This window comes from Oryctolagus cuniculus, chromosome 6 (genome assembly GCF_051225735.1).
Source record: "Oryctolagus cuniculus isolate XC-2025 breed Fujian yellow rabbit chromosome 6, ASM5122573v1, whole genome shotgun sequence".
In the NCBI taxonomy this organism is placed as follows: Eukaryota; Metazoa; Chordata; class Mammalia; order Lagomorpha; family Leporidae; genus Oryctolagus; species Oryctolagus cuniculus.
The window spans coordinates 125,707,732-125,733,666 of NC_142872.1; the positions used below are offsets into that span (position 1 = coordinate 125,707,732).

Genomic DNA, 25,935 nt, shown 5'->3' on the forward strand with positions numbered 1-25,935 from the left:
TACCATGATTGCTTCTCATTTGGTTTACAAATGGCCCCAACTTCAAATTTTCCTTTTACTCAGTCCTGTCCCTTATTCCTTTGCTAGATTTGTCTCTCTGCCAAACTCAAATGAATCCCTGCTACCTACCTCCTTCAGTTCATTGAGTCTAAACTTTCCTCAGCCCCTACCCTCTGTGCCCCAGTCCTCTATAGTCCTACATAGAGGTTGTTCTTTGGCTTAATCTGATTCAGATTTGTTTATATATTTTTTAAACAAGACTTTTTTTTAAAGGTCTTGTATTTTACCATCAGTAGGCATATAGTATTTGATGGTCTCTCTTTTTACAATTTTAGCAACTCTTGATATGCAATGCTAAGTTCATTGGAGGGTCAACAGTAATGTTATCATTCTAGCACTCCTGTTTTCGTATATTAGCTGCTGGCATAAATTTATAAAGAGAAACATTCCCTCATGCACTATTGGGTTACTCAGTAGTATTGGTCCAAAAGGCCAGGGTGAATGCTTAATTCTTTTCCTTTATTTACCCATTTTCAAACAGGAGTTGGTTTTCTGGCATATCCCAGTGGTGGTCAATTAGTGGATGTTGAACTCAATATTTTTAACGGTCCTCAAATTGTCTCATCAATGGCAGTGGAGGCCTTTATAAGTTGAGTTCTCTGTATTTTAAACCTTGTTCTCTCAGACTGGAATCTTGGCTCCATTTTTCTCTGCCCACCCTTATTCTGAGCTACCATTAGGTTTAGCCCAAGTTCCATTTCCTTAAGTAATCTTTTTTCCTTCATGTTTGTTGACTCTTACAGCACAGTTATCTTCCTTTTTTATAGCAGTTTGATAGTATCATTTTCACTAAACTTATCTCAAAAAAACATTTGATTCTTCGCAAAATTTCCTTCGACTGCCTCCAAAGATGAGTAAATACTACATTAAGAAGAGCAGGAAAAATAAACAAAAATGACATCGATACCTGAAATGCTGCCAGGATTCTTGGAGCAATTGAATTTATTTTACCATCTATGGTTACTTCATAGAGGAAGAAGAGCTCATTTAGATGATGTCCATTCACTACATTCATGTTAGAAAACCAGTGCAATTACCCTGTAGCCATCTTTTACATTGTGGTTTTGGGGAAACAGTGAAGTAAAAGGTGAGTGCTTGATCATAAAAAATAAAGTGCCTGAATAATTTTGCTAGTAGTCATGATGCCCACATCCCAGTGATGGGCGCCATGAACTGCTGCTGGCTGGCTCAGTTCAAGGACCTGTGTTGGTCTCTCTCTAAGCCTCCTCATAGTACATGGGACAGCATATACCTACTTCTTCTTGATGAGCCATCTTTAATTAACACACTCATGCCTGCCACCACTGGATGTCTTTATGCTTCACACATTTAATAAAAAACACATTGATTTCATTATCATGGGCAACTTTCCAGGTCTTCTAGCTCTCCCACCTCTGAATACTCAGTCTTCCATATTACCTGTCATAATGAATCTCTTTACCTGGACACTGTAACAGCAATCTGAGTTTAAATCATTGAATAAGAGAAAAAAAGTACTGTAACCTAGTAATAATACAAATATTTTTATTAAAGTTATTGTAATCCACAAAGTCTGGCTTGATTATGGATTTGTTACTTCTGTGTTTGTCATTGACCATTCTAAGATGAAGAAAAAAACACCATCAGTCCTGTGTCTGAATAGAACCACCCATGTTTTCACTGAATGTTTTCCAAGTAAGCCTTGCTTGTCTTAAAAAAACTGTCTTTTACAAATAAATTCCAAAGGAAGAAACTCTTAACAAAGAAGTTTTCTTTCATATGTTATGATATGAGTGTAACAAGCCATATTGAATCCATTGGGTTTTTGGTAATAGATTTCATAATACATCATAAATGTAAGTAATATGATGACTAATGGGTCAAGAAAAGTTGGAACATTTTAAATGAGAAAATAGCTGGAACGGTTTTCAGGAAACTTTTCCAGTTGATGTTTGGTCCCCCACAAGGTGTGCATTAACATAAACTTAGGGGAATCACCTCTGGGGCTTGAACTCCCTCTCTGATTTCATTATTACAACATAATTCTTTTCCTTTCACTATTAAGTCATCTTCTAGGGTGATGGGAGCATAAAATAAGTGTAATTTATTTGTATTTGTCTAATCTCCTTTTAGCTCAATAGTCATTCCATCATTCTGCTTCCTGGTAGCTATTCAGAAAGTTTTGAAGGGTAATTAGAATCTAATAATTGACAGGCATGGGTTTATTTGGTAACTTAAAGATATGAAACACACGTATGTTCTAGGGATGGTGAGAAATTATATCTGGCAGAGAAGGAGATGACTCAGCTGGGAGATTCTCTGTTACTGCATATTTCTGAAATCTAAACTTGGAAAATAATCCATTTTTTAAAGTTTAATGAGGATTATGAAAAAATTCAAAACTCTGAAACACAAGAATCTGATAATAATTGGGATAAAAATTCACATTAACAATCTGTGCCTGGTGCTTTATCCAGTTATACTTCCAATTCTTGTATCACAGGCAACTGTTTAACCTGTGCCACAATGCTGGTCCCCAAAATGCAAAGCTTTTTTAAAATTCACTTCATTTGTTTGAAAGATGGAAAGACAGAGATCTCGCATATGCTATTTCACTCCCCAAATACCCACCCACAACAATTGGGACTAGGCTAGGCTGAAGCCAGGAACTATGAACTTAATCCAAGTCTTCCACACAGGTGGCAGGGACCCAGCTACTTGGATTAAGTTCATAGTACCTGCTTCATCCGGTGGCACTCATTAACAGGAGTTGGAGTTGGGATTGGAGCAAGGACTGAACCCCAGGCGCTCACCATGGGATGCAGGCATCCCAGAGGCATCGTAACCCCTACGCCCAATGCCTGCCCCTGCCCCGCTTCATTTTTACAGTGTTTTCCACATTTCTAAATATAATCATCCTGTCATTATGAAACTGAAAATATCTGCAATTAGCACTAACTTTCTATGAGAAAAATGACTGGGCAGTTCAAGGATGTGAAAGTCTGTTGACTCTGAGTAATAATAAAAAAAAAATTGTTAAATTATCAGATGGAACAGCAATGTTAGGATTTCAAGTGAAGAAATCACTTTGTTGGTGTACTTTATACAATCATAAGGTGCTGTTTCATTTGTGGTGCTGCTTATTTTGATCTGTAGTTCCTGTCTCTTTGTGGATCTGGTTGTTTTGAAAGGAATACTTGGCATTACAATGTAGCCTCATTTTTTTTTAACTTCTGTTCAGTTATTTATTTATAAACATGTTTTTCCTTTTTAAAATTTTATTTCAAGGCAAACAAATTTCATGCGTTTCACATATACAGATTTAGGAACATAGTGATACTTCTCACCCCACCCTCCCTCCCACCTGCACTCCTCTCTTACTCCCTATCTTAATTTTTACAGTGATCTAGTTTCAGTTTACTTTTTTTTTCAACTTTTATTTAATAAATACAAATTTCCAAAGTACAACTTTTGAATTATAGCAGCTTTTCCCCCTATAACCTCCCTCCCACCCGCAACCATCCCATCTCCCACTCCCTCTCCCATCCCATTCTTCATCAAGATTCATTTTCAATTATCTTTATATACCTTCCAGTTTACTTTATATTCATAAGGGTAACCCTACACTAAGTAAAGCATTCAACAAATAGAAGAAAAAAACACTGTTCCATAACAGAAGAGACATGGGCTGTAAACAATCATGGAATATCAAAATGTCACCTTCACTCCTATACATTAGATTTTTGATGCTCTGTTACCACAGATCAGGGAAAATATGATATTTGTCTTTTTGGAAAAGTTGATCAGAACTACATTATAGTGTAGCCTCATTTCAACTCTTGATTTTCCAGCTCTTTGACATACAATTCTGACCAACTTTCCCTAGTGGGATTGTCCCAGCCCCTCAGTTTTTACATAGAATATGATGTATAAGGAATGAGGCTCAGCACTTTTTCTTGTAGAGGTGGCAAAGGAGAGGGACTTGATCCAGGTATCAGTCCAGACACCCCAACTGGCAGCTTACCTGTGAGATCAAACTCCAGCCCTGACCAAAGCTTTTGACTTTTGCTGGTTTAACTGACTCTAGGTGTTTCAGTAAAGCCCCTAATTTTCATCTACCACAAACTTTGGCATTTTCAATAGCAGGAATGTTCTTGTGGCTCTCCTGACACTAGGGAATAGTATTCCATCTTTCTCACCTTCTGCAGAAAGCCGCCCTGATCTGACCACTAAAGGGCTCAGCATAAATCTTACATTACCTTATTGAAGAGGCTGTGGAGAAAGACAAGTCTACATGAAAGTGGCACTGAGACTCTGGGGTCCAACTACAGGAAAGAGTATGAAACTGGTTAACACTTAAGCCTACAGCAGTCTTCCTCTATGTATACAAGTCAGGAGCACATCCAAGCCTGAGTTTAGCCTTTTGAGAAACATAAAAGGGCAAAAAAAAAAAAAAAAAAATTCAGTAGAGTGGGAAAATCTACCATGTCACCAATATGACAGAGTCATTGAAATACTATTTTTAGATTAATAAATAAGAGTAAAGTTGACCTTTTTGGTGTACAGTTCTGTGAATTTTAACACATGTATAGAGTCATGTAGCCACTATCACAATTAGGATATAGCCATTCTGTCACCCCAAAATTCTTTCATAATACTATATTCTCCCCTAAATCCTAGTCACTGGTACCACTGCTTTACATCACCTGTGTGTTTTTATTTGTTTGACCTTTTCAGAAGTAAACACAAATGAAATCATGCAGCATTTCATGCTTTCAGATAGACTTTCCTCGCTCACCTACTACTTTAGAGATTCATCCAAGGTTTTCATTCCTTTTGATTACTGAGTACTATTCCATTGTATGGATATACCACAGTTAAATAATTTATTTCTTGAAGGACATCAAAGCTGTGTCTAACTTTGCTGATTATGGATAGAGCTACTTTAAGCATTTGTGTAAGGTATTGTGTGAACATAAGTTTTTATTCTCCTATGGTAAATGCATAGGCCTGTAATTGCTGGGTCCCTAAGAAACTGCTAAAATATTTTCCAGAGCAGTGGTGTCATTTCACATTCCCAACAGCCAGAGCCCTAACAGCTGCTGTCCTCTCCGGCACTTTGTCTTGCCAGTATATTTTGGTTTACTCATTGTAACAGGGTGTCTCATTTTAATTTGCTTTTCCCTAATGACTCATGATGTTGAGTGTCTTTTTTTTGGGCTTACCTGTCATTCATAGGTCCTTTTTGGTGAATTGTCCAAGTATTTTTTTCATTTTAAAATTAGGCTGTTTTGTTGAGTTTTAGGGATTCTTTACATTTTTTAATAGAAATCTTTTGTCAAATGTGTGATTTGCAAATAGTTTTTCCCATTGTATGGTTTTATTCTCCTAACTTTACCATTTGTTCTCTTAACTCACTCTTTCATTTTCTTACCACTATATGTTAACACTCAACACTATCTTTTATACTACCATTCTCTTAACCCTACCTTTTACAAAGCAAATGCATTTTAAAATTTTGATAAAGTCCAATTTATAATTTTTTGATAGATCATACCTTTTTGATATCATATGTAAAAACTCTTAACTACATGGCTTAAAGATTTCCTAGTATTTTTCTTTAAAAGGATTTTATAATTTTACATTTTGCATCTAAATCTATTGTTCATTTTGACTTAATTTTTTTGTGTAAGGTATGAAGTTGAATTCAAGGTTCTTTTTTTCTTTTTGCTTATAGATACCCATTCATAAATGATGCTATCCTTTCTCCATTTAATTGCATTTGACATTTTGAAAAACCATTTAAAACTATGTTAGGGGCCTTCAGAAAGTCCATGAAAAATTTATATTCTAAAAAAAAACTATGCATTGAATTTTGAAAATTTTTATACTAAAATGAACTTGTCTTTTAACTCCATTTTCTGTGAACTTTGGAGTACCCTCCTTTTTCTAGACCCTCTGTTATGTCCCATTGATAGTCCTTCTCTTAGATGACATTACCTTGATTGTGGTAGCGTTATAGTAACTTAAAATCAGGTAGTTTGAGTTCTCTAATGTAACTCTTTTTCAAAATTGTTTTGGCTATTCTAATTCCTTTGTTTTATTCTATAAATTTTAGAATCATCTTCTCTAAAATAAATACTGTTGGAATTGTTATTGGAATTGTATTAAATCTAGAGACTAGTTTAGAAGGAAATATTATGTGGAGTTGTCCAACTCATAATATGGGTTGCATATAATATGTTTCTCCATTTAGTTTGGCCTTTTTTAAATAAGCATTTTCTAATTTTCAGCATACTGTGTTTGATTAAACTTTTACCTAAGTATTTTTTATTTAATGCTTTTGTAAAGCTGTTTTGTGTTTTAAGGGTTTTATTCTGACCGCACATTATTAGCTTGTGGAACCTCAGTTGATTTTTGTGTGGTGGTCTTGTATTCCAAACCTTGTCAAATGTCCTTATTAATTTTAGAAGTTTACCTATAAATTCCTATTGGATTCTTTATATTCGTCTGTGTGTAGGCTTCTTTTTATTTCTCCCCTTTTAATCTGTGCTTTTTCTTGCCTCAGTGCAGTTTGTAATTTCCAACATTATGTTGAATATAAATTAGTGAGAGTGGGCATCCTTGTCTTGTTCCTGATCTTAGGGAGAAAGCCTTCAGTCTTTCATAATTATCATATTAATTGTAGGTTTTCAGGTACGGCCATTAGAAGGTTAAGGACGCCACCTCTCTATTGATAATTTGCTAAGAGTTTTTAATCATTGAGTAGATATAGAATTTTCCCAAAATGTTTTTCTGCATCAACTGATGTCTTTTCCCCCCACTATAAATTATCAGTATTGGTGTATTGCCTGGTGCAACTTTGTAGTTCCAAGATAAATCTTGCTGAGTTGTGGTATGTTATTATTTTTGCATGTTGAGGATTTGAGTTATTACATGTATTTTGAGGGATATTGGTGCATAATTTTGTTATACTGTCCTGGTTTTGGTATCAGTAATGATTGTTTTATAAAATGAATTGAGATGTATTCTTTCCTCTTTTGCTTTCTGGGATACAAATAGAATGAAGAAAAGAAAGAAAGGGAGCTATGGAGATGGTATATAGTCTCTCTATGTGTTTAGGGTTCCTGCCACTCTCCTCCAAGCCAGAAATATATTTCCCCTATCTGTACATGATGCCCACTTCTGTATTTGGATCAGAAGAGGCTCGAGGTTACAGGAGGAAAAATAAGAAACTCACCCATTTTGGCAATTGGTAATATTTTGAATTCTAGTCTTCTTCCCCAATCTATTTGTTGTCTTTTTTTTTTTTTTCCAAAAAGCCGCTCTGTGTAGCTTTTATGACTGTATACTCTCTGGTTTTTAGAGTTTCATTTAGTGGGAGAGATAGAGTCATCTTTCTTGGAATCCTGAAATAATTTTTAGAGGGAATAGGCAGCTAAAAAAAGATAGGAGCATATAGATGTTTTTTCATTTAGGGAAAAGTTTAAAAAAAGCTGAGACAAATACTGTTAAGGCCTTGAAAATTCACTTAGGCTCACATTAGAAACTGGAAATGCCACGTGGATGTATGTACATAAGGAATTTCTGTTAGCTTTTTATGGGTACATAACAAGTTAAAACAAATGAAGTGACTTACAGCAATACACATGTATCATCTCACTATCCTCGAAGTCTGAAGTCCAAGTGGGTTCAGCTGGCCTGTCGGCTCAGAGTCTAACAAAACCAAAATCAGTGTGTCCATTGGGCTAGACTCTAATCTGGAAGGATCTACTTCCAAACTCGTTCCCTTTGTTTGCGTTATCTAGTTCGTTGTGGTGAAAGGATTGAGGTCCCCCACTTCTTGCCAGTGTTGTCCAGGATGGCCCCCAGGCCTGGGGACCACTCGTTCCTTGTCACATGACCACCCCACCATCCTCAAAACAGCAGTGACATATAATGAGTCCTTCTCATGCTTCAGGACTCTCTGACTTTTTTAGCCTCCCCTAGTGAGATCAAGCCCACTGGATAATCTCAATGTCTGACTTGGCGCTTTAATCACAACCATGAAATCCCTTCACAGCATAACAATACGGAGATTAGCATTTGATTCAATAACCAGGGGCCAGGTATTTGGGGGCTGCGACTCACCTGTCGAATGCAGCCTGCCACAGAACCAGATGTAGAATGTTCCCAAGTAATCCGGCGTGAAGTCAACCAAATAGGTGCTGTGTGTTGAATCTGAGTCTCAGTGCTAAGGGTGAAGGATAAAAATGTGTACTCAAGGGTCTTCTAGACTAGCGGGCATAAATTTCATATTAAGATAGTTGGGTAAGGGGCAGGCTTTTGGCCTAACAGTTAAGGTGTGGATAAGATGCCCACATCCCATATCCAAGTGCCTGCATTTGATTTTCCATCACAGTTCCCAGTTTCAGCTTCCTGCTGATGCAGACCCTGGGAGGTGGCTGGTGATGGCTCAGATAGTTGGGTCCCTGCCACCCACATGGAAAACCTGGATTGAGTCCCCGGCTCTTGACACTGGACCTGACCCAGCCCCAGCTGTTGAGATAATTTCTTGGAGAAAATGATAAGCAGCATTCTAAAGATTAGAAGTTAGGCAAAGAAAGGGTACATTAGATAGAGGGAGCAACAACAGCAAAGGCATAGTGGTATGACAGCCTGGGCTGGAGGAAGAAAGTTGCATACACTCTGATAGTTTTGAAACTTTAAAGGTGAGGCAGGCAATGACTGCAGAAAAGAAACAGTGAGACGTTTCCGCATTCTGTGGAAGTTGGTCTTATTTCATAGGCGAAGAGGAACCAGTAAAGAGTTTTTAGCAGCAGTGAGCCAATCAGGATCTCATTTAAGGCAGATCAGTTTGAAATTACTTTGGGGAGATTGCTTAAAAGGAATTGGTCTAGACAAAGAAAATATTTATAGCTGAGCAATATCAAAGATATGGAGAAGAAAATTGGGGAGTGCTTGAATACTGGAGAGAAGGGGGTTGGACTCAAGCAGTGTTTTAGAAGTAAAATTGACAGAACTCAATCTTTTACTGGATTAGGACCAGGGAAAGAGGAAATGAAATGAGGAGTCAAAAAGTCAGATTTCTGACTTTACCCACTTGGTGGATTATGGAGCCCTCATCTGAAATAGGGAACATAGCACGTCTGAGAAGAGTGAGTGGATGTTTGGGATTAATTTATTCGGTGCCCCTATGGGAATTAGTGAAAAGGGGCAGCAGGCTTTGGTATTCATTTATTCTGTCCTTCATTGCATTATCGAGCTTTCACTTAGTACCTGCTAGAGACAGAACAGCAGTTTAGGGACTCAGAATATTAAGATGTAGGACAGCCCTGCCTATACAGGAGCTCAGAGCTCCCTCAGCTGTGACATACCTAAGCAGGTGGCTACAGAATAATCTAAATAGGTGCCTGGTGATGGCAAAATGCACAGGATATTCTAGGAGCAATGTGAAGAGATACCTCACTCAGCAACAGGAGTCAAGAAAGATTACCGAGAAGCACTCCAGGGCTGAGTCCAAAAGATGTGTTAGGCAAGTAGCCAGACTTATGAACAGTTTTCTTCTGTGTTCTTGGTGCCACAGCAGTGCCTGGAAGATGAATATCCATGTGGAGTTAGTCAGCAGCTCTGACATGTGCCGCTCCATAGGTGCTTTGCCAGTCTGAGGTCAGGGAATATCAGTCCTTGGGTTCAGCAGTTGATTTAAGGTATTTTGGCAACATCTTGGGTAAGTCCCTAAATTGCTTTTGTGGTTACAAGATGAGCACTTCCGACCCTTAGTCTTATAAGTTCTTATGTTATGAACCCAGGAAAACACAAACAGCTTAGACCTGGTATCTGAGTCGTCTTTCTGTTCTGGTTCCATTCTGTTTTTCTCTTATCACTAAGATTGTCCTCTTTTTTTTCGTTGTGATGAAAGGTGGGTATTGTTTTCTATAAAACTGTAGAATTTGGAAGCTCACAGATAAGGATGTGGAGGCCAACAGGTAAATGGTTGTTTAACCCATCCAGCTTCCCTAAGATGTTTTTACTGCCAGCCTCTTTCGGAATCCAAAATTCTCCAAGTCAAAAATAGTGCCCTTTAAGATATTTCCACAATGCATACATGTATTTAAATGTAAGTATATATAATGGTTATATGTTTGTTAAAATTTTTAATGAAAACAATTCCTTTCACCATATGTTGCCAATAGATCTGGATCTCCTAATGCCCCCCTAACTCACACAACACACAAAAATTAATTCATGAAGAATCATTGTCCTAAATGAGAGGTGAAACTATAGAATTTTTAAATAAAATATACGTATAACTTTTTGATCTTGGGATAAACAGTTGTTTCTTGATACCAAAAAAAAAAAAAAAAGGCAAAGTAATATGTATTGGACTTAACAAATATGAGAGTAGTTTGTGCTTTTTTAAAAAAAAAAAAAAAAAAACCTGAAAAGACAATTTAAAAAGTGAAAAAAATCTAAAGAGATACCTGCACCACCATGTTTTAGAGCAGCACAGTTCACGATAGCCAAAATATGCAGTCAGCCAAGATGCCTCTCATCAGATGAATGGGTAAAGAAAATGGGATACACACACACACAGACACACACACCAAAGTATTATTCACCTGTTAAAAAAAATGAAATTGTGCCATTTGCATCAAAATGGATACAACTGGAGGACATCATTGAGTGAAATAAGCTGGACACAGAAAGACAATTCTTCATGTTCTTCCTTAGAAGTGGGAGCTAAAATTAAAAAAAAAAAAAAGTCAAAAGCTTTCAGAAATGCACATGTGTACCAGTATTGCTGCAAATATAGGTTTGTCAAACTTTATTTTATACTTTTGTCAAACCAATGGTTAAAAATGACTTACTACTGTCAAAAAAAATGACTTACTATATTTTAATGATGTGTGATTTTTTAAAAATTTACTGTTATGAGCGAAATGGGCATCTTTTCATTTGATTACTGCTTATAGCCCTGGCCTGTATTCCTGCTGAACCATGGTCTTTTTACTTGTTGGTTGAACTCTTTATTTAATGGAGCATTAAGCCTTTGACTATAATGTAAGTTAAAAATATGTTATCTCAGGGGCCTGTGCTGTAGGCTAAGCCTCTGGCTGCTGTGCAGGCATCCCATATGGCCACCAATTTGTGGCGCAGCTTCTCCTCTTCCAATCCAGCTCTCCACTTGTGGCCCTGCAGTAGAAGATGGCCCAACTGCTTGGGCCCCTGCACCCACGTGGAGACTCAAGAAGCTCCTGGCTCCTGGCTTCGGATTGGCCCAGCTCTGGCCTTTGCAGCCATTGGGAAGTGAATCAGCATATAGAAGACCTTTCTGTCTGTCTCTCCCTCTCTCTGTCTATAGCTCTGCCTCTCAAATACTCTTTCAAAAAATGTTATCTCAAAAAATAAAAGAGAAAATAAGGCAGTGGGAGGGAGGAAGGAAGGGAGAAGGCTTATATTCTTAGTATTATATCTATGAACTACATTCAATGTTCTCTTTGTATTAGTGTCACATTAACTTGAGAACTGATGAGAATTCAGTTGTAGTAATTATACAGTTGCTGTGACCCTGAGAATCTAATGTATTAATAAATTCCTGGCGAGGACACCATGGTGCAGTGGATTAAGCTGTCACCTGCATCCCATATGGGTACCAGTTTGAGTCCCAGCTTCTCCACTTCCAGTTCAGTTCCCTGATAATGTGCCTAGGAAAGCAGTGGAAGATGGCCCAGGTACTTGGGCCCCTGCCCCCAAATGGGAGACCAAGATGAAACACCTGGCTCCTGGCCTCTGCCTGGCCCAGCCCTGGCCTTTGTAGCCATGTGGGAAGTGAATCAGCAAATGAAAGATCATTCTCTCTCTGCCTCTGCCTTTCCCCAACTCTGTCTTTCAAATAAATAAATCTTTTATAAAAATAGATAAATTCCTTAAAAATAAAAAAGTAAAAATACTGTTATTTGTAAGAGATATTTAAAAACCAAACAAGTCAATCTACAGAATGGGTGAAAATATTTGCAAATCATACCTGGTAACAGCTTGTATCCAGAATGTATTAAGATCTCCTACAGTTCAATAATAAAAAGACAACCCAATTTTAAAGTGGGAAAAAGTATTAAGTAGACTTTTCCACAAGCGTATGTACAAACAGCATGTAAAAAATGCTCCCATCCTAGCGGGAGATGGGATGGTTGAGGGTGGGAGGGAGGTTATGGGGAGAAAAAGCTGCTATAATCCAAAAGCTGTACTTTGGAAATTTATATTTATTAAATAAAAGTTTAAAAAATAAAAAAAATTAAAAAATAAAAGAAAAAAAATACAAAGAGTGGGAATAAGAGAGGTAAGAGATGTGCAATTCGGGACATGCTCAAGCTGACTTACCTCAAACGGTAGAGTTAGAAACATACCAGGGGATTCCAATTCAATCCCATCAAGAGGGCATGTACCAATGCCATCTCACTAGTCCCAGTGATCAATTTCTGTTCACAATTGATCATAATGATAGGACTAAGAACCAAAGGGATCACATAAACAAGAATAGTGTCTGCAAATACTAGCTGGTAGAATCAAAAAGGGAGAGAACGATCCTACATGGGAAGTGAGATACACAACAGACTCATAGAATGGCAGATGCCCTAAACAGCACTCTGGCCTCATAATCAGCCCTTAAGTCATGCGGATCCGGCTGAAAAGCCCATGAGAGTATTTCAGGCATGGAAAGCCAAGACACTCTGGGGAAAAAAAATAACCTAAATGAAAGATCTCTGTGAGTGAGATCCCAGTGGAAAGAACAGGTCATCAAAGAAGGAGGTACCTTTCTCTGAAAGGAGGAGAGAACTTCCACTTTGACCATGGCCTTGTCTAAATATGATCAGAGTCGGTGAACTCAGGGGGCTTCCATAGCCTTGGCAGCTCATGACAAGAGCCTAGGGTGATTACTGATGCCATAAACAAGAGTGTCAATTTGTTAAGTCAACAACAGGAGTCACTGTGCACTTACTCCTCATGTAGGATCTTTGTCCTTAGTGTGCTGTACATTGAGATCTAATGCTAGAACTAGTACTCAAACAGTATTTTTCACTTTATGTTTCTGTGTGGGAGCAAACTGTTGAAATCTTTGCTTAATGTATGCTGATCTTCTGTATATAAAGAGAATTGAAAATGAATCTTGATGTGAATGGAAGGGGAGAGGGAGTGGATAAGGGGAGGGTTGTGGGTTGGAGGGACGTTATGGGGGGGAAGCCATTGTAATCCATAAGCTGTACTTTGGAAATTTATATTCATTAAATAAAAGTTAAAAAAAAATGCTCCCATCCTTAGTCATTAGGGAAGTACAAATCACAATCACCATGGGATGCCCCTTTACACCCACTAGGATGGCTCTAATTAGTTCTGACCCAGTGATTCCACTCCCACAGAGAGATTTAAGAAAATTAAAAAATGTGTTCACACAAAAATTTGCACAGAAATATTTGTAGCCACAGTATTCATAATATTACCAGAAAGAAGAAACAACTCAAATATCTATCAACTGATAATGCATAAAGAAAATGTAGCATATCCCAATGTAAATTATTTAGTCACAAAAAGGAATGGAATACTCACATATATTTCAATATGCATGAGCCTCTTAAACATGTTAAGTGCAGAAAATAAGACACAATGGATTACATATTATATGGTTCCATTTGTTTGAAATGTGCTGGCTAGGCAAATCTGTAGAGACAGAAATTTGTTTACCTGCGGTGGGATGGAGGCACAGGTGAGGTGAGACTGCTGAGTGGCAGGGATTTTGTGAGTCTGGTAATGAAAATGTTGTGGAATTCATGGTGAGATGGCTACAGAGACTTGGAGCATACTAAAAACCACTGAATTGTATGCTGAAAACAGGTAAATTTTGTGGCCTTTGAGTTACTATGTTAATAAAATGTTTTTTAAAGATGGTTCCTTTAAGTTAGGATGTTTATTCCCATTTAAAAAGTACCTAGGGAGAAGAGTGGTTTTAGTATTATGAAAGGGTGACTTACATGTCTGAGCCTGTCCCACGGACAGCTGACTGGGACCAGCACTCTTGGAGTTTTGCTAAGCCTGATAAGGAGACACAATGCCCAAGCATGAGAGAAGGTGCACTTGAGAGGACTGGGACCCTGAGGCAGCATGGCCATCCAGGAGGAAACTGAAAGGTGCTGATGCTGACGTCCTAGGAACGCGAGAAGGGGCCCTCTTTAGGAAGGCTGGTGCAGAATATTCACTCTATCCACTTACTAATTTGGTTGTTACTGGCTTTGTCCGGGATTATGTCTTCTGTTAGATCCTCAAACTCCAATGAAAGAAGCACTTGTTAGGTTCACTTAAGCTTGAACATGTATTAGACATATGCATATGGGATACATACAGTGCTAGGCACTGGGTTATATATATGTATGACATGCTCTGCCTTTATGACATTTAAAATATGTTATGTCTTACGGAAAATAAAAACAAAAATGATGTGGTACAAGGTCAAACAAGAAGGTTGAAAATGAAATGATAACGGTAGTTCATTTTAATATTAAGTAACTAACAAATAAGGACAACATCTGGTATATGGTTCACATACAATGCACTGTAGGTTTTAAGAAATCTACCTATATTACATTGTATGCTATATTACATATATTACATATATTACCTATATTACATTGTGTAAGGGATGAGGCCTTCATCAATGCCGAATGTAGAGAAAGGTACAGGCACTCGTGGTTCACAGCAGGTCACAAAGAGGTCATGCATGTGAGGCTACTTTAGTCAGTTAAATAAGAGCTTATTAATACCAATATTTGTGTCAAATATTGTTCTAGTGTTAAGGGAAGTCTTTTTCCTTGGAAGAAAGGATGCCAGTTTCAGAGAAGTAACAAACTGAAAAGCCTGCTTCATTTTGCTGTGGAGTATGAGGGCAGAGGTGGAAACAGATGGCCCTCAGGTCCACGTGCAGCCTTCTCTGTACAGGAACAGTCAGATAGACTAGCCAGAAATACAGGCATTCATGTCGTCCAGGGAGGGTGTTTCTTTAGGTAAGTATGTAAGAAGAGTCAGGTGACAACTGAAAGACATAGAACATTCTGTCTGGCTAAAGACTCAAGAGGAGGTGGCCAGGGAAATGGAGACTTATATTCAATAAGAAATCTTCAGTGACATTCTTATCTTTTTCACTCCTATAGCCGACATCAACTTGGATATATCAAAGCCTTTGAAAGCAAACCTGAGTTTTACCAAACTGCACCAAATGAACCACTTTTTAAAGAAGATAAAACGTGCACATGGCCTTGCACATAGCAAAGAGACTTCTGACACCACGGGGAATAAGGACGAGCTTCTAGTCTCCAAAGGTTACCGTGGAAAGTTGTCCAAACCTAAAGTTCATGGAGATGGCGTGCAGAAGGTTTCTGTTCAGGAAAACATATGGAGAGCTATTTCCTCCTTTCAAAAAATTTCTGCCCATACCACTCAGATTGTGGTCTCCATGGAAACTGTTCCCCATCCTAGTAAGCCATGCCTGTTAGCATCTCTATCAAACCTCAGTGGAAGCCTTCATGTCAAAGCAGCACAGAAAGTACCTGGTAAGTCACAGATGAGGGAAAGGGAATAGGGGGTGGAAACATGGAGAGAAGCAGTATGATTTGTTAACATTGGAAAATGCACCATTTTGAACATTTGTATTGTGTAGACTGTTAGATATAAGGACATTTGGGCTTGTGATCTTGTTTTAGATATAAGTTTGTAATATCCATTGAGCCTAGATATTTAAATGCCAGGGTGTTTCTGTCTACCACTTAAGGTATCTTCCTGTAGATGCCTGGAAGGCCATTCATTCTTGCTTTCTTTTTGCCTACAATAGCTGTAGTGGAACCACAGAGTATCAAGTTTTGTGTGCAGTTAGGTCAGTGATTCTCAAAACCTGATTCCAGAACCAGCAGAGTTGGCATCACCTGGGACCTTGTTTGAAATGCAAATTCTCGGACTACCCTGACAGACTGAGTCAGAAACTGGGCCAGGAGCCCAGCAATCTGTGTTTCCAGAAGCCCCACAAGTGACTTTCATGCACCATATTAAGTCACTGGTAACTATTTTTTAAAGAAAAATTGCTGTGGCAGCAGAGAGGACCCACAAAGTATATTAGAAGGCAAGGTTCAACTGTGCAGGAATGCCATGGGGGCATTCTACCAGGCAGCAATACCTGGGAAGACTGGCTTCTGGGCCGCCTCTGAGCAACCAGAGGTCTGGGCCCTGCAAACTGACAGTCCTTGGTAGGGGGAGAGGTAAGAAGGTCACTGGCAATGACATCTACATTTTCCTCTTCTGTCACCTTAAGCTGTTGTGTGCTTTTCTTACTGAATCAAAAAGGGTGGACAGAAGCCATGTGATGGGGAAAGAAAAAGACAAGGCACAGGTGGGAAATAACAGCTTTCAGTCACCAAAACTGCTACTGTAAAGGACTAGGGCACAGTGCCAGAAATTTTGCTCTGAAAGTAAAAGTAGCAAAAGAGAACCATCTTTTTTTTTTACAACTTTAATTTGAAAGGAAAAAATTGAGGCTTGGGTATGGTGCAGGGAATAAAGTAAATCCTTAAATTGTGAATAACGTAGTTGTTTACCAAAAACAGAGTTGCAGCTGGAAACTAACTGTAACTTAGTTGCACATAGCTAGTTTGAACACAGTAGTTTAAGAGATACAGAAAAAGTTTTACAGTTGAGAAGTATGACTTTCCAGCCAAAACATAGATGATTTATTTCTTTCTCACCAGAAATATTTGTGACCAAGCCAGCAAAAAGTTCTTTATTTTTTTATTGTCCTAAAAGTTAGAAATGAAAAATGTAAGGTTTATGGGACATAAAAGACTATGAAGCACTGGAGGGCTACAGTGTCCTATTTATCCACAAATAAATTGCAGTCCAGACACCACCGGACCCATTCCCACGCCTTTCCCATTGCACCTTAATCATAGCAGGGAAAAGTTTGAACTAAAAAGAGTAGAAGAACTTAAACATACCATTTTCATTCTAGGTCCTATTTTTTCATCTGTATTATTTTTTTTATTCACTTGCTATTCATCCACTTTTAAGGCTGTCTGTACTTGGTAAATATATATAAAATAAAAATAAAGTCCCTCTCTCAGAGCTATACAACTTAGTCAACTCATTCTGGTTTTATGACTTGTTTTTCCCTCTTTACATTAGAAAAAATACATATCCTACTCCTTGCAAAGTAATGTTCTTGAATCGAATGAAACACAGAAATAAAAACTACCGCTTTCACCAACACATACTTTATACAACTCGAATGTGTAGTACCCATCAGATGTTCTAAAATAGTTATTGTGTCAAATCAAAATTGAAGTTAGCCATTTAATAGGAAAAAATTTATTATGAAACTATAACAAATACCAAAGTCTATTTTTTGTTTCTGCCTAATGTGACAGCATACTCAGTTTAAGAAGATCAAGTCAACAAGATAATAAATTATAATTACGTGAAATAAGATGTCAATTTCTAGTTTTTGTAAAGGCTGATTTCTAGGAAAATTATAATTGAGATGCTACATATTTTCAAAAATTAATTTTACTTTATTTTTCAAATAAAAAGCTTTGAACATTAATTTCACTGTGTAGTTAAAAAAATATCTAAATATTTTCATGCTTTGCAATTTGGATTAAATATATGCAGATATAGTTTTAGGATATAGTTTTAGTAAGCAGTAAAAGTACCCGACACCAGAAATACACACACATATACAAAGAACCACTTACCAGTAGTCATATTTTTTTTTTGTCTTTTTCAAGTGATATCATTCTGCATTCGACCAGAATTTTTTATAATATATCTTTGAGCTCAATGGAGTTAATGTCAGATTTTTATAGTTTGAATCTAATACAGAAATACTTAACTGAGTCTTTGATTTTACAGTTTATATAACTGTTGTGACCATCTGCAACAGCTGCACTTTTCAAATTATTTGCTGAACCAAATTGAGCACAGTGACAAAAGTAGTCATCTCAGATGTACTATTAAACAGAGAAAGAAAGAGGAGCATTGCCTTGGTACAGTATAGCCATCTGCTGTACAGATGTTATTGTATAGAATGACTTAAGATAAAATAATTGTAGAAAATTTTCATTAAAACCTCAACAATTTGCACTTGTTTATGCGAATCTGCATAGCTCCCCAATGAGACAACACACTTGGGGTTTCTTTGGTTCTCACTCACTTTCTCTTTGATCCTTTTTGATGTGCTGACTTTAATAAACACAGTCAAAAACACTGTGCAAAAACATCATGGAAAAAACTACAAAGGAACAATTATAGCGGCAGAAACTACTCTAATCCCTAACTTACGCAAGCTATTTTTAGTGAAATATTTTTTTTAACACTCTTTATGTGACAATGTTATATAAACAGGGAAAAAATGGTCCTTTCCAGATGAATTTTAATTTAGTTTCTGAAATAGACTCGTAATGCTAGAAGAATCTTATGCGCTAAGTAATATTTAGAGAAACACCATTGGGAATGTGTTGTAGGCATGTTCCTTCATTTGTCAAAGGTACAAAAAAATTTTTGTTCACCTAATGATTATATTGTTTTATAATCTAAATTGTCATAAATTGATAAGTGTATGTGGATATGTGGAAAGAAATAATAAAAGCATGGAAAGGAGAAGTTAATTTTCTTCCCAAAATACTGTCATTACATTTAAATAATTAGAAATTATTAAGAAATTACACTGTTTCTACAAGTTTTTGCAGATTACTCACTGAAGTGGTGGAAGTAATTCCAATTGTTTTTCCAGTTTTTTGACATTTGGAATAAAGTGAAATGATTAAATATTTTCACTTTACCAAAAAAAATAAATAAATAAAATAAATTCCATGAGTTCTTAGACTCCTTTACTATTCTGCTTACCCCATAGTAGGAGAGTTTCAGGGGCCTTGATTTTTTTATTAAAAAATGCCACTCTGCAGATGCTAGTATGATAGTAACTTTGTTACAATATAATGTGTATTTCTGCTGAAATATTATGTTTTTGCATGTGTCTTCAGTAAAAAGACCCTAAAATTCTCATTTTAGTAGATATAATTCTTATATTTTAAAAATCGGTATATAATACTGCAGAAAACCCTATGATTGTATTACCAATAATAAAATGAATTACATTAACAAATTATATTTTACGTTTTGAAATATTTTTGGGCTAGTAACACTGCTATTGTTGTCCATTGAATCTATTCCATTCTGTAGTATATCTTTGTTAAAAAACAGCCCCTTTGCCCCATGTATACACATAACACAATCTTTTTTGCCACTTGAAGTATGTCATTTTGGAGAAACTAGATATATATAGCTATAAATTCTGGCGTGGCTGTGTAGCACCTTCCACAGGGAGGGTGTGGAGGGAGCTAGACTTTAGCTCCCTGTCAGAGTAAGTTATGGCTCTCTCAGGGCGGCACTCCTTAGATTTCTGCAAACAGGAGTACACAATTGAGAGCTGTGAAGTCGCTGTGCTTGCGGCTACCCTGGGCTTTCTCAGAGGCACTTACATTGGCAACTTTCATTTAGGTAAGGAAAGAAAAATAGGATGTGAACAAGCTAGATGCTACAGAGGACAAGTCTGAGGGAGGCCATCTTGGCTGGCTAGTTAGTCAGAACTGGGAAAGTCCTGTGTCCACGAGGACTTGAGGGACTTTTCACCCTGGCAAAAAGCAGTGAGTCGAACCTCTTCTGATCAAACAGCTGGGATTTAAAAGAACCTTCACCGCCCCAGCAGGACTTACCTTTGTGTATCGACAAAATTAGAAAGAAAGAAAGCATGCTCACATTATTTTGCAAGTATATAAAATGGCTCTTCTCGAGTTCACCAAGTTCTCAACCGTTAAAATATAAAGAACCTGAAGTTCCTTTTCATGCACTGAAAAGTGAAACTGGGTCGTTAGCAGATACAGAGCAGAGCTGCAGCTTTTCCTTCCACAGGTCACTGGATCTCCTGAGGCAAGGCCCCTCAGGCAGTGTCCGCGGCCTTTGGATGCTGTAGAGCCGCAAGTTAGCCTAAAGGGAAATAAAGCATTAAATTAGATATGACTACCTAAAAGAATATGTTGCAATAGTAAGCCATTTACAACACCCCAAAGACTCTTGTTACTTTTAGGAAGAAATAGCTTCTCTTTCCAACGCCCTGAACAATAGGAAATGAATTCTTTGTCAGTGAAAACCAGAGGACAAATTTAACTTTTAAGTAGCCACTGAGGATTGAAGTGGAAATACAGCTTGTAGACAGCTATACAAATCACTAACAAACTTTAATGAATATTGGGTGTGGGCATCAGGGTCCTGTCATTTTTGACACTATGTCCCAAGTAGCTTAAACCCAACACTCGAGGAAAGGTGGAGACCTCATTGGGTCTGTAACATCTGGGATTTTATTTGTCATTTTGGCATACCCTGCAAGCGCAAAAGAAAGAGTAAAAGGGGATTATCTTGACAATGAAATGAGTTACTGAATCTTGTGATAATGAAAAGCAGAAGAATTCTAATGCCTTTCTATAGTCCCCGAGGTAGAGGTGCGTTTATAGTTTTGCAGAAGTAAAATGTAGGCAGGCAGAACAGATGGCCTAGGGTTCGTGAAACACGATGCCCCTCCTCCCCAACCTAGGACTGAGTACCACTATTAATCCTGGTCAGAGTCCCTCCTATTACTTTATAACAAGGTTCAAAGTTGCTACTGATGAACTGGCATGTGCCTCTTTTTTTTTTTTTATACTCTTTAAATACCTGTAGAGTACTGATTTTTCTAACAGTGATATTTTTCTGTATATTTTATTGAACGATTTAGTCATTCAAAATGACTAGAATATAAAGTTTTAAAACTTAAATGAGAAATAAGTTGACCAAGTAAAATTATAGCTTTTCCCCAAAATAAAAATCACGGATGTATGAGATACTGTAATGCTCCTGTCCTCCTCTTAGAGGTCATATGCAGTACAGAGAATAGCTCAGTGTTCAAGTTTTATTCTCCTTTTTCTGATAGTTATAATACATTATTATGTAGACTTTTGGATAGTAGCAAGTATTATCAATACCAGTAACTTAGAAAAGAACATCATTATACCCTTAAAAATTAGGAATATTTGAAACTTAATGAAAACATTAGTGGATCACAATGGGATAACTATTTTTCACAATAATGTATTATATACTAAGGAACTGAAAAAAAGGAGCTGATTGGCTACACACATACACACACACACACACACACACACATGAAATGGAAAGGCTGCTTGCCTGGATTTGATTGGTTTACACTGTGTATTTGTGTTCAGACATTGAACGGTGCACTATAAATATGTCCAAATATTAACATATCTATCAAAAGTTTTTAAAAAGGAAATTTTTAAGTTTTTTAAAAATTTAAACATTAATAAGTACATACTGTTCAGGAATGTTTATTCTTTAACAAATTTTGTTACTGTAGTGCTCTACCTTTTAGAGGGGTGTATTTACATTTTCCTGTGCTTAAGGGCTTATGCATTGCTTAAAATATCTATTATGTGGTTATTGTTCTTCAGATAGATTTTTTTGTTTTAATGCTATGTGATTACTGTAGATGTTTTGGATTCCAATGGGAAACATTTAAAATATGTAAGATGGTAAGTTCAGAGATACAGAAGGTAATCTCTGGGTTGAATTTCTGATGTATTAATTTCAGGGCTGCATGAAAAATAAAAATCATATAATAAGCACAAACTTGGGTTATCAGAGCAATCGCATGTGCCTGGTGTAGTGAACATGATGTACCTGCCCAGCCTTTCGTACAGGGAGATGAGCTCATTTCAGATAACCATCTCTGACTCTTTCTTCTGATTCATCACTGACCTGAACTCCATTTGAACCTTGTTAGACAAAAAACAAGCAGAATTCCTGGCCCTAACTATAAAATATAATTAAGCCCTTTTGAAATGATGTGTAAAAGAACATTGCTGTACCCCCACTTATAACCGCTACCACCACCACAACCAATAAAGTTAAATCAAGCACTGCCTGTAATGGATTAAAATAATAAATGTTCCTGGATTTCAGTGTTTGAAGTACTTGGAGAAAACAGGCTCCCAGCAGCCCGGGTAGCTGAATGCAGGAGAGACATTTATTAATGACGAGTTCAAGGATTTGGCCTGTTTAAGATCATTACTTTCTGTTTACCGTGTGTGTTACACATCTCTTGTATTTTTACACAGCCCACATGTGTCCACACGCAATAATGAAAAGGTCTTTTTTTTTTTCAACAAAAGAATTGTTAATTGTATAAATATGGTTCTCTTGGGGAATATGAAGTCTTCATAAGACTCTGCTCCCTTCTAATGAGAAATCCAGTGCAGTCATTATAGTCGTCCAGGTAAATCCGCCTTCAAATCTTGTCTCTGGCTAAATTAGTTTGTTTCTTGCCCTCAGTTGTAGTTACTAAATTCCAAACTTTATCTAGATTGCTTGCTAGAAAACTTTTGGCCTTAGGATATATATTTTAGCACTGTGTCTCATTATAGTAGACCCTGTGTGTCCTGTGTTCTGTAGGAAAAAAATCACTGCTCTTTATTCTCCTGGTTTTAACCATTTCTGTTAGATTTGGACACATTTGGATAAGAGTGACTGATAAGAAATTTCATATCTACACATACGAAGCAGAATGTTGCTTGGACAGGAGGGAAAAGGGATTTTTGAGACAACAGAAATGCTATCAATTGACATGAAGACCCATCACTGGGCAAAATGTAATTGGGGAAGAAAGTTCGCGCCCTAGTAAGGAAGTATTTAGGGACCTTCTCCTTGGTAGCTTGCTCCTTTACATCCTAATGATTGCACCTGTTAAGTTTGTAGTAAGGAAACAGACAAGCATTGTAGGCTGGGCCCTGAGGCTGTGCTAAAAGAGAGTTACAAGTAAATCTGTATCCTCCAGGGTACTGAGTCTGTGTCAGCAATTTCGTTTTGCCTGCAGTCACAGCAAATTGCCTTCTTGCCCACAGAAGCCAGAAGGCTCTTTGCTCGGGAAGTTTCTGGCAAAGCAACCCTGTTCAGCGATGAGTGACTGAAAACACATCTGAAATGTTCTTCTATTCTCTGCTTGGGCCCCTGGGCCTGTTGGCCATGTTGGCATATAGCATACTGAGGTTGTGCGAGAGAGCTAGGAAAAAGCCCTTATTCACCACCCTGTTAGCAGTTGGAAACATAAAGTTACTTAAAGCTAACTAACGGTAGTAGTTTTCGTGAAATGACATGGTGCCAGAAGGAGGCAGGCAGAAGCTGCATCCCAGCCCTACTGCTTATTGACCAACTGACTGTGGTAAGACTCATGCTCTAGCTCATCTCCCAGATGAAGGCGAGGACACTTAATGTCAGGGTGCCTGAGAGGACTGGTGACATAATATACGCAGACCAACTTACACAGCGCATGGCACAAATTAAGGGCTCAGTCAGTATTGGGCTTTTTGTTTCTTTCTCCTCTCTCTCTCAACTTAGTCACACCACATGAATGCCAAAATCATAGTTCGTTAAATTCCAGAGGTAAAAATAACCTTAAAAATCATCCTATTCTTTATCAAGAACCGATTTTTTTTCCTTTTCTCCCACAGACCTCATAGTCCAAGCATACTGCCCTTAGGATTAGATGGCTAGCTAGATGAACTTGATATCCCAAAGATAAGAACGTTAGTATCCCACCACAGCCCTGTTTCAGACAGATTCACGGTTTCTTTTAGGCTCTTTGAGATACTAAACATACCTCATAACCTCCATTACTGTGGGAGACCTGAAAGCGTCCAGGAACCCTGGGTTGAGACCCACTGAGCAAGGACAAGAGAGGTTAAGTGATTTGTCCAGGGTTGTCTGAGACAAAGTGAAGACCCCTCTCCTGGCTGCTAGTCCTTTAAAATCTGGATTATGAAGCTCAAGGCAGTCTCTCCGTGCCACTCTAGTCACTGTGCAAAGATATTTGTTTTAAAAATGTCTTTACGTTTATCTTAGTTCTTTTATCTGTGTGACTTACTTTAAAAGAAATGATTCAGCAGTGGTTTCCTCTTGCAATTAAATTAAGCAGCTGCTGTAGTGTTCGAGGAAGCTTTTCAAGTGTGCATTCACTGTGGTCCTTTCCTCCATGCGGAGGCCGTTACGCACTTTCCAGTAGGCACAGTCAGATCTGCCAGTTTGCCCTTTTTCTCTTTAACATAGCCACATGATCCAGTCAAGTTTTATTTTTCTAATAAACTCACACAACTGTGAAAACAGCACGATGGCAGGCTGCAGGGGAAGAAGGAGGGAACGCACATCCTCCATCACTCTTTGGTAGCTTTAGTTTTGTTTTGTTTTGTTTTGTTTTGTTTTGTTTTGTTTAGGATCATAGAGTTTTAAAATACTTCTCAAAAAACACCTTCCCCAGACAAGGGCCAAGTATAAGTAGCCAACTCGGTAGACACCTCTTCTCTCATGAACCAATTCTCTCTTTCTTTGTGCGAAAGAAAAGAATTCCTCTTGGGCACTTGTTTTTCCATTTTCTTATGCAGAAAAGAAAAGGTCTGGAGTAGACTCTGGGTCCCAGCGTTTGCTCCTCAGTGAGAACTAGATGATCTCTGGGAACCCCGGAACCCTGCCTGTGAGAAGTCATCTGGGTGCTTAGGGGAAGGGATGCACATTCTAGGTGGGCCAGCCAAGCTGGCTCTCATTGTGATGACTAGACTTTGAAGTGAATTTGTTAGCACAGGCATCCCTTAGTGTTTGGACTTGTTTCATATGTCAATTTTTCTTATGCTTTAGCTGACTGTTTTAATAGGTACAAAATATACTTCCAATCTTCTTAAAAAGATTACATGAATTAAATGTAATTACATAGACTGACCAATTTACATATTCTGATTGGTAGGAATGAGACTCTTTTATTTCATGATTAAGACACCAATAACTATTTTCATGTACTTGAACATAATTAGTTGAAGGAGCTAGAAATAAAAAATTGCATTTTTTTCATGAACTGATGATACTTTAATGGGCCGGGCCACACTTAGGAAAAAAGTCTTCGACCATTTGAGGCATCCTGATGTTTCACTGTTATGCAAATCAGCTTCTGGATGTATCTAGCACATGCTTGCTGCTTTTCTAGTAGCCTAAGATTACTTCCAGCTGGATTAAAAAAAAAATACCTGGATATGCTTTACTTGCACATGTCATCATCACGTACTCTTTCTAATGATGTACAGAAGCTTGATTTAGATTGCATTTTGCTCCGTCAGCACGCAAAAAGTAGAAGCCTTACTAAGGGCCTAGTAGATACAGATGATGTAGGGCTGGCAGCATTTCATAAATATTTTCCAAAACAAGTGGTTTGCATTTATTAGTCTTCTGACGGAGTATTTTGAAGGTCAAGAAACTATTTGTTCCTTGAGCTGAATTTTTATACTCAATGAAAAGTATGTCAGTATGCAAACAAAGCAAGACTATTTCTGTTTATTCCGCCAGTTGTTTCTGAAATTACTTCTCAATGTTGCTACACCTCATTTAGTTTAATTAAATATCTGCCATTGGTTTGCTACAACTGAAATCAAAAATATAAACACAGATTTTTGAAAATGGTCAATGGAAAAATTCAGCAGAAAAGCATTATGTTGAATGAAAGGAAGCAGAGAGAAAAGGTTATATACTTGGTCAAAATGATCACACAGTTGCTAAATGCAACATAGGAGCCTGGGATGGACAGAAAAGACGTTAAGAGAAGAAACTGATGAGATTCAAAGAAGATCTATAAGTTAGTTACTAGAATTATGTCACTGTTAATCCACTGGTTTTTGAAAATCATACTCTGGTTTTATATAAGCTGTTAACATTGAGGGA

At 37.6% G+C, this 25,935-nt stretch overlaps 1 protein-coding gene across 21 annotated transcripts in view; it reads left to right on the forward strand.

Annotated features, from left to right (window-relative positions):
- Positions 1 to 25,935, forward strand: part of VPS13B (vacuolar protein sorting 13 homolog B) — a 779,033-nt gene that overhangs the window by 576,549 nt on the left and 176,549 nt on the right. For all 21 annotated transcript variants that reach the window (XM_089336373.1, XM_089336374.1, XM_051844658.3 and 18 more), the window contains one exon: positions 15,240 to 15,638. In XM_089336373.1, coding sequence (XP_089192499.1) covers positions 15,240 to 15,638 — 399 coding nt within the window. The remainder of the gene's footprint in view (positions 1 to 15,239; positions 15,639 to 25,935) is intronic.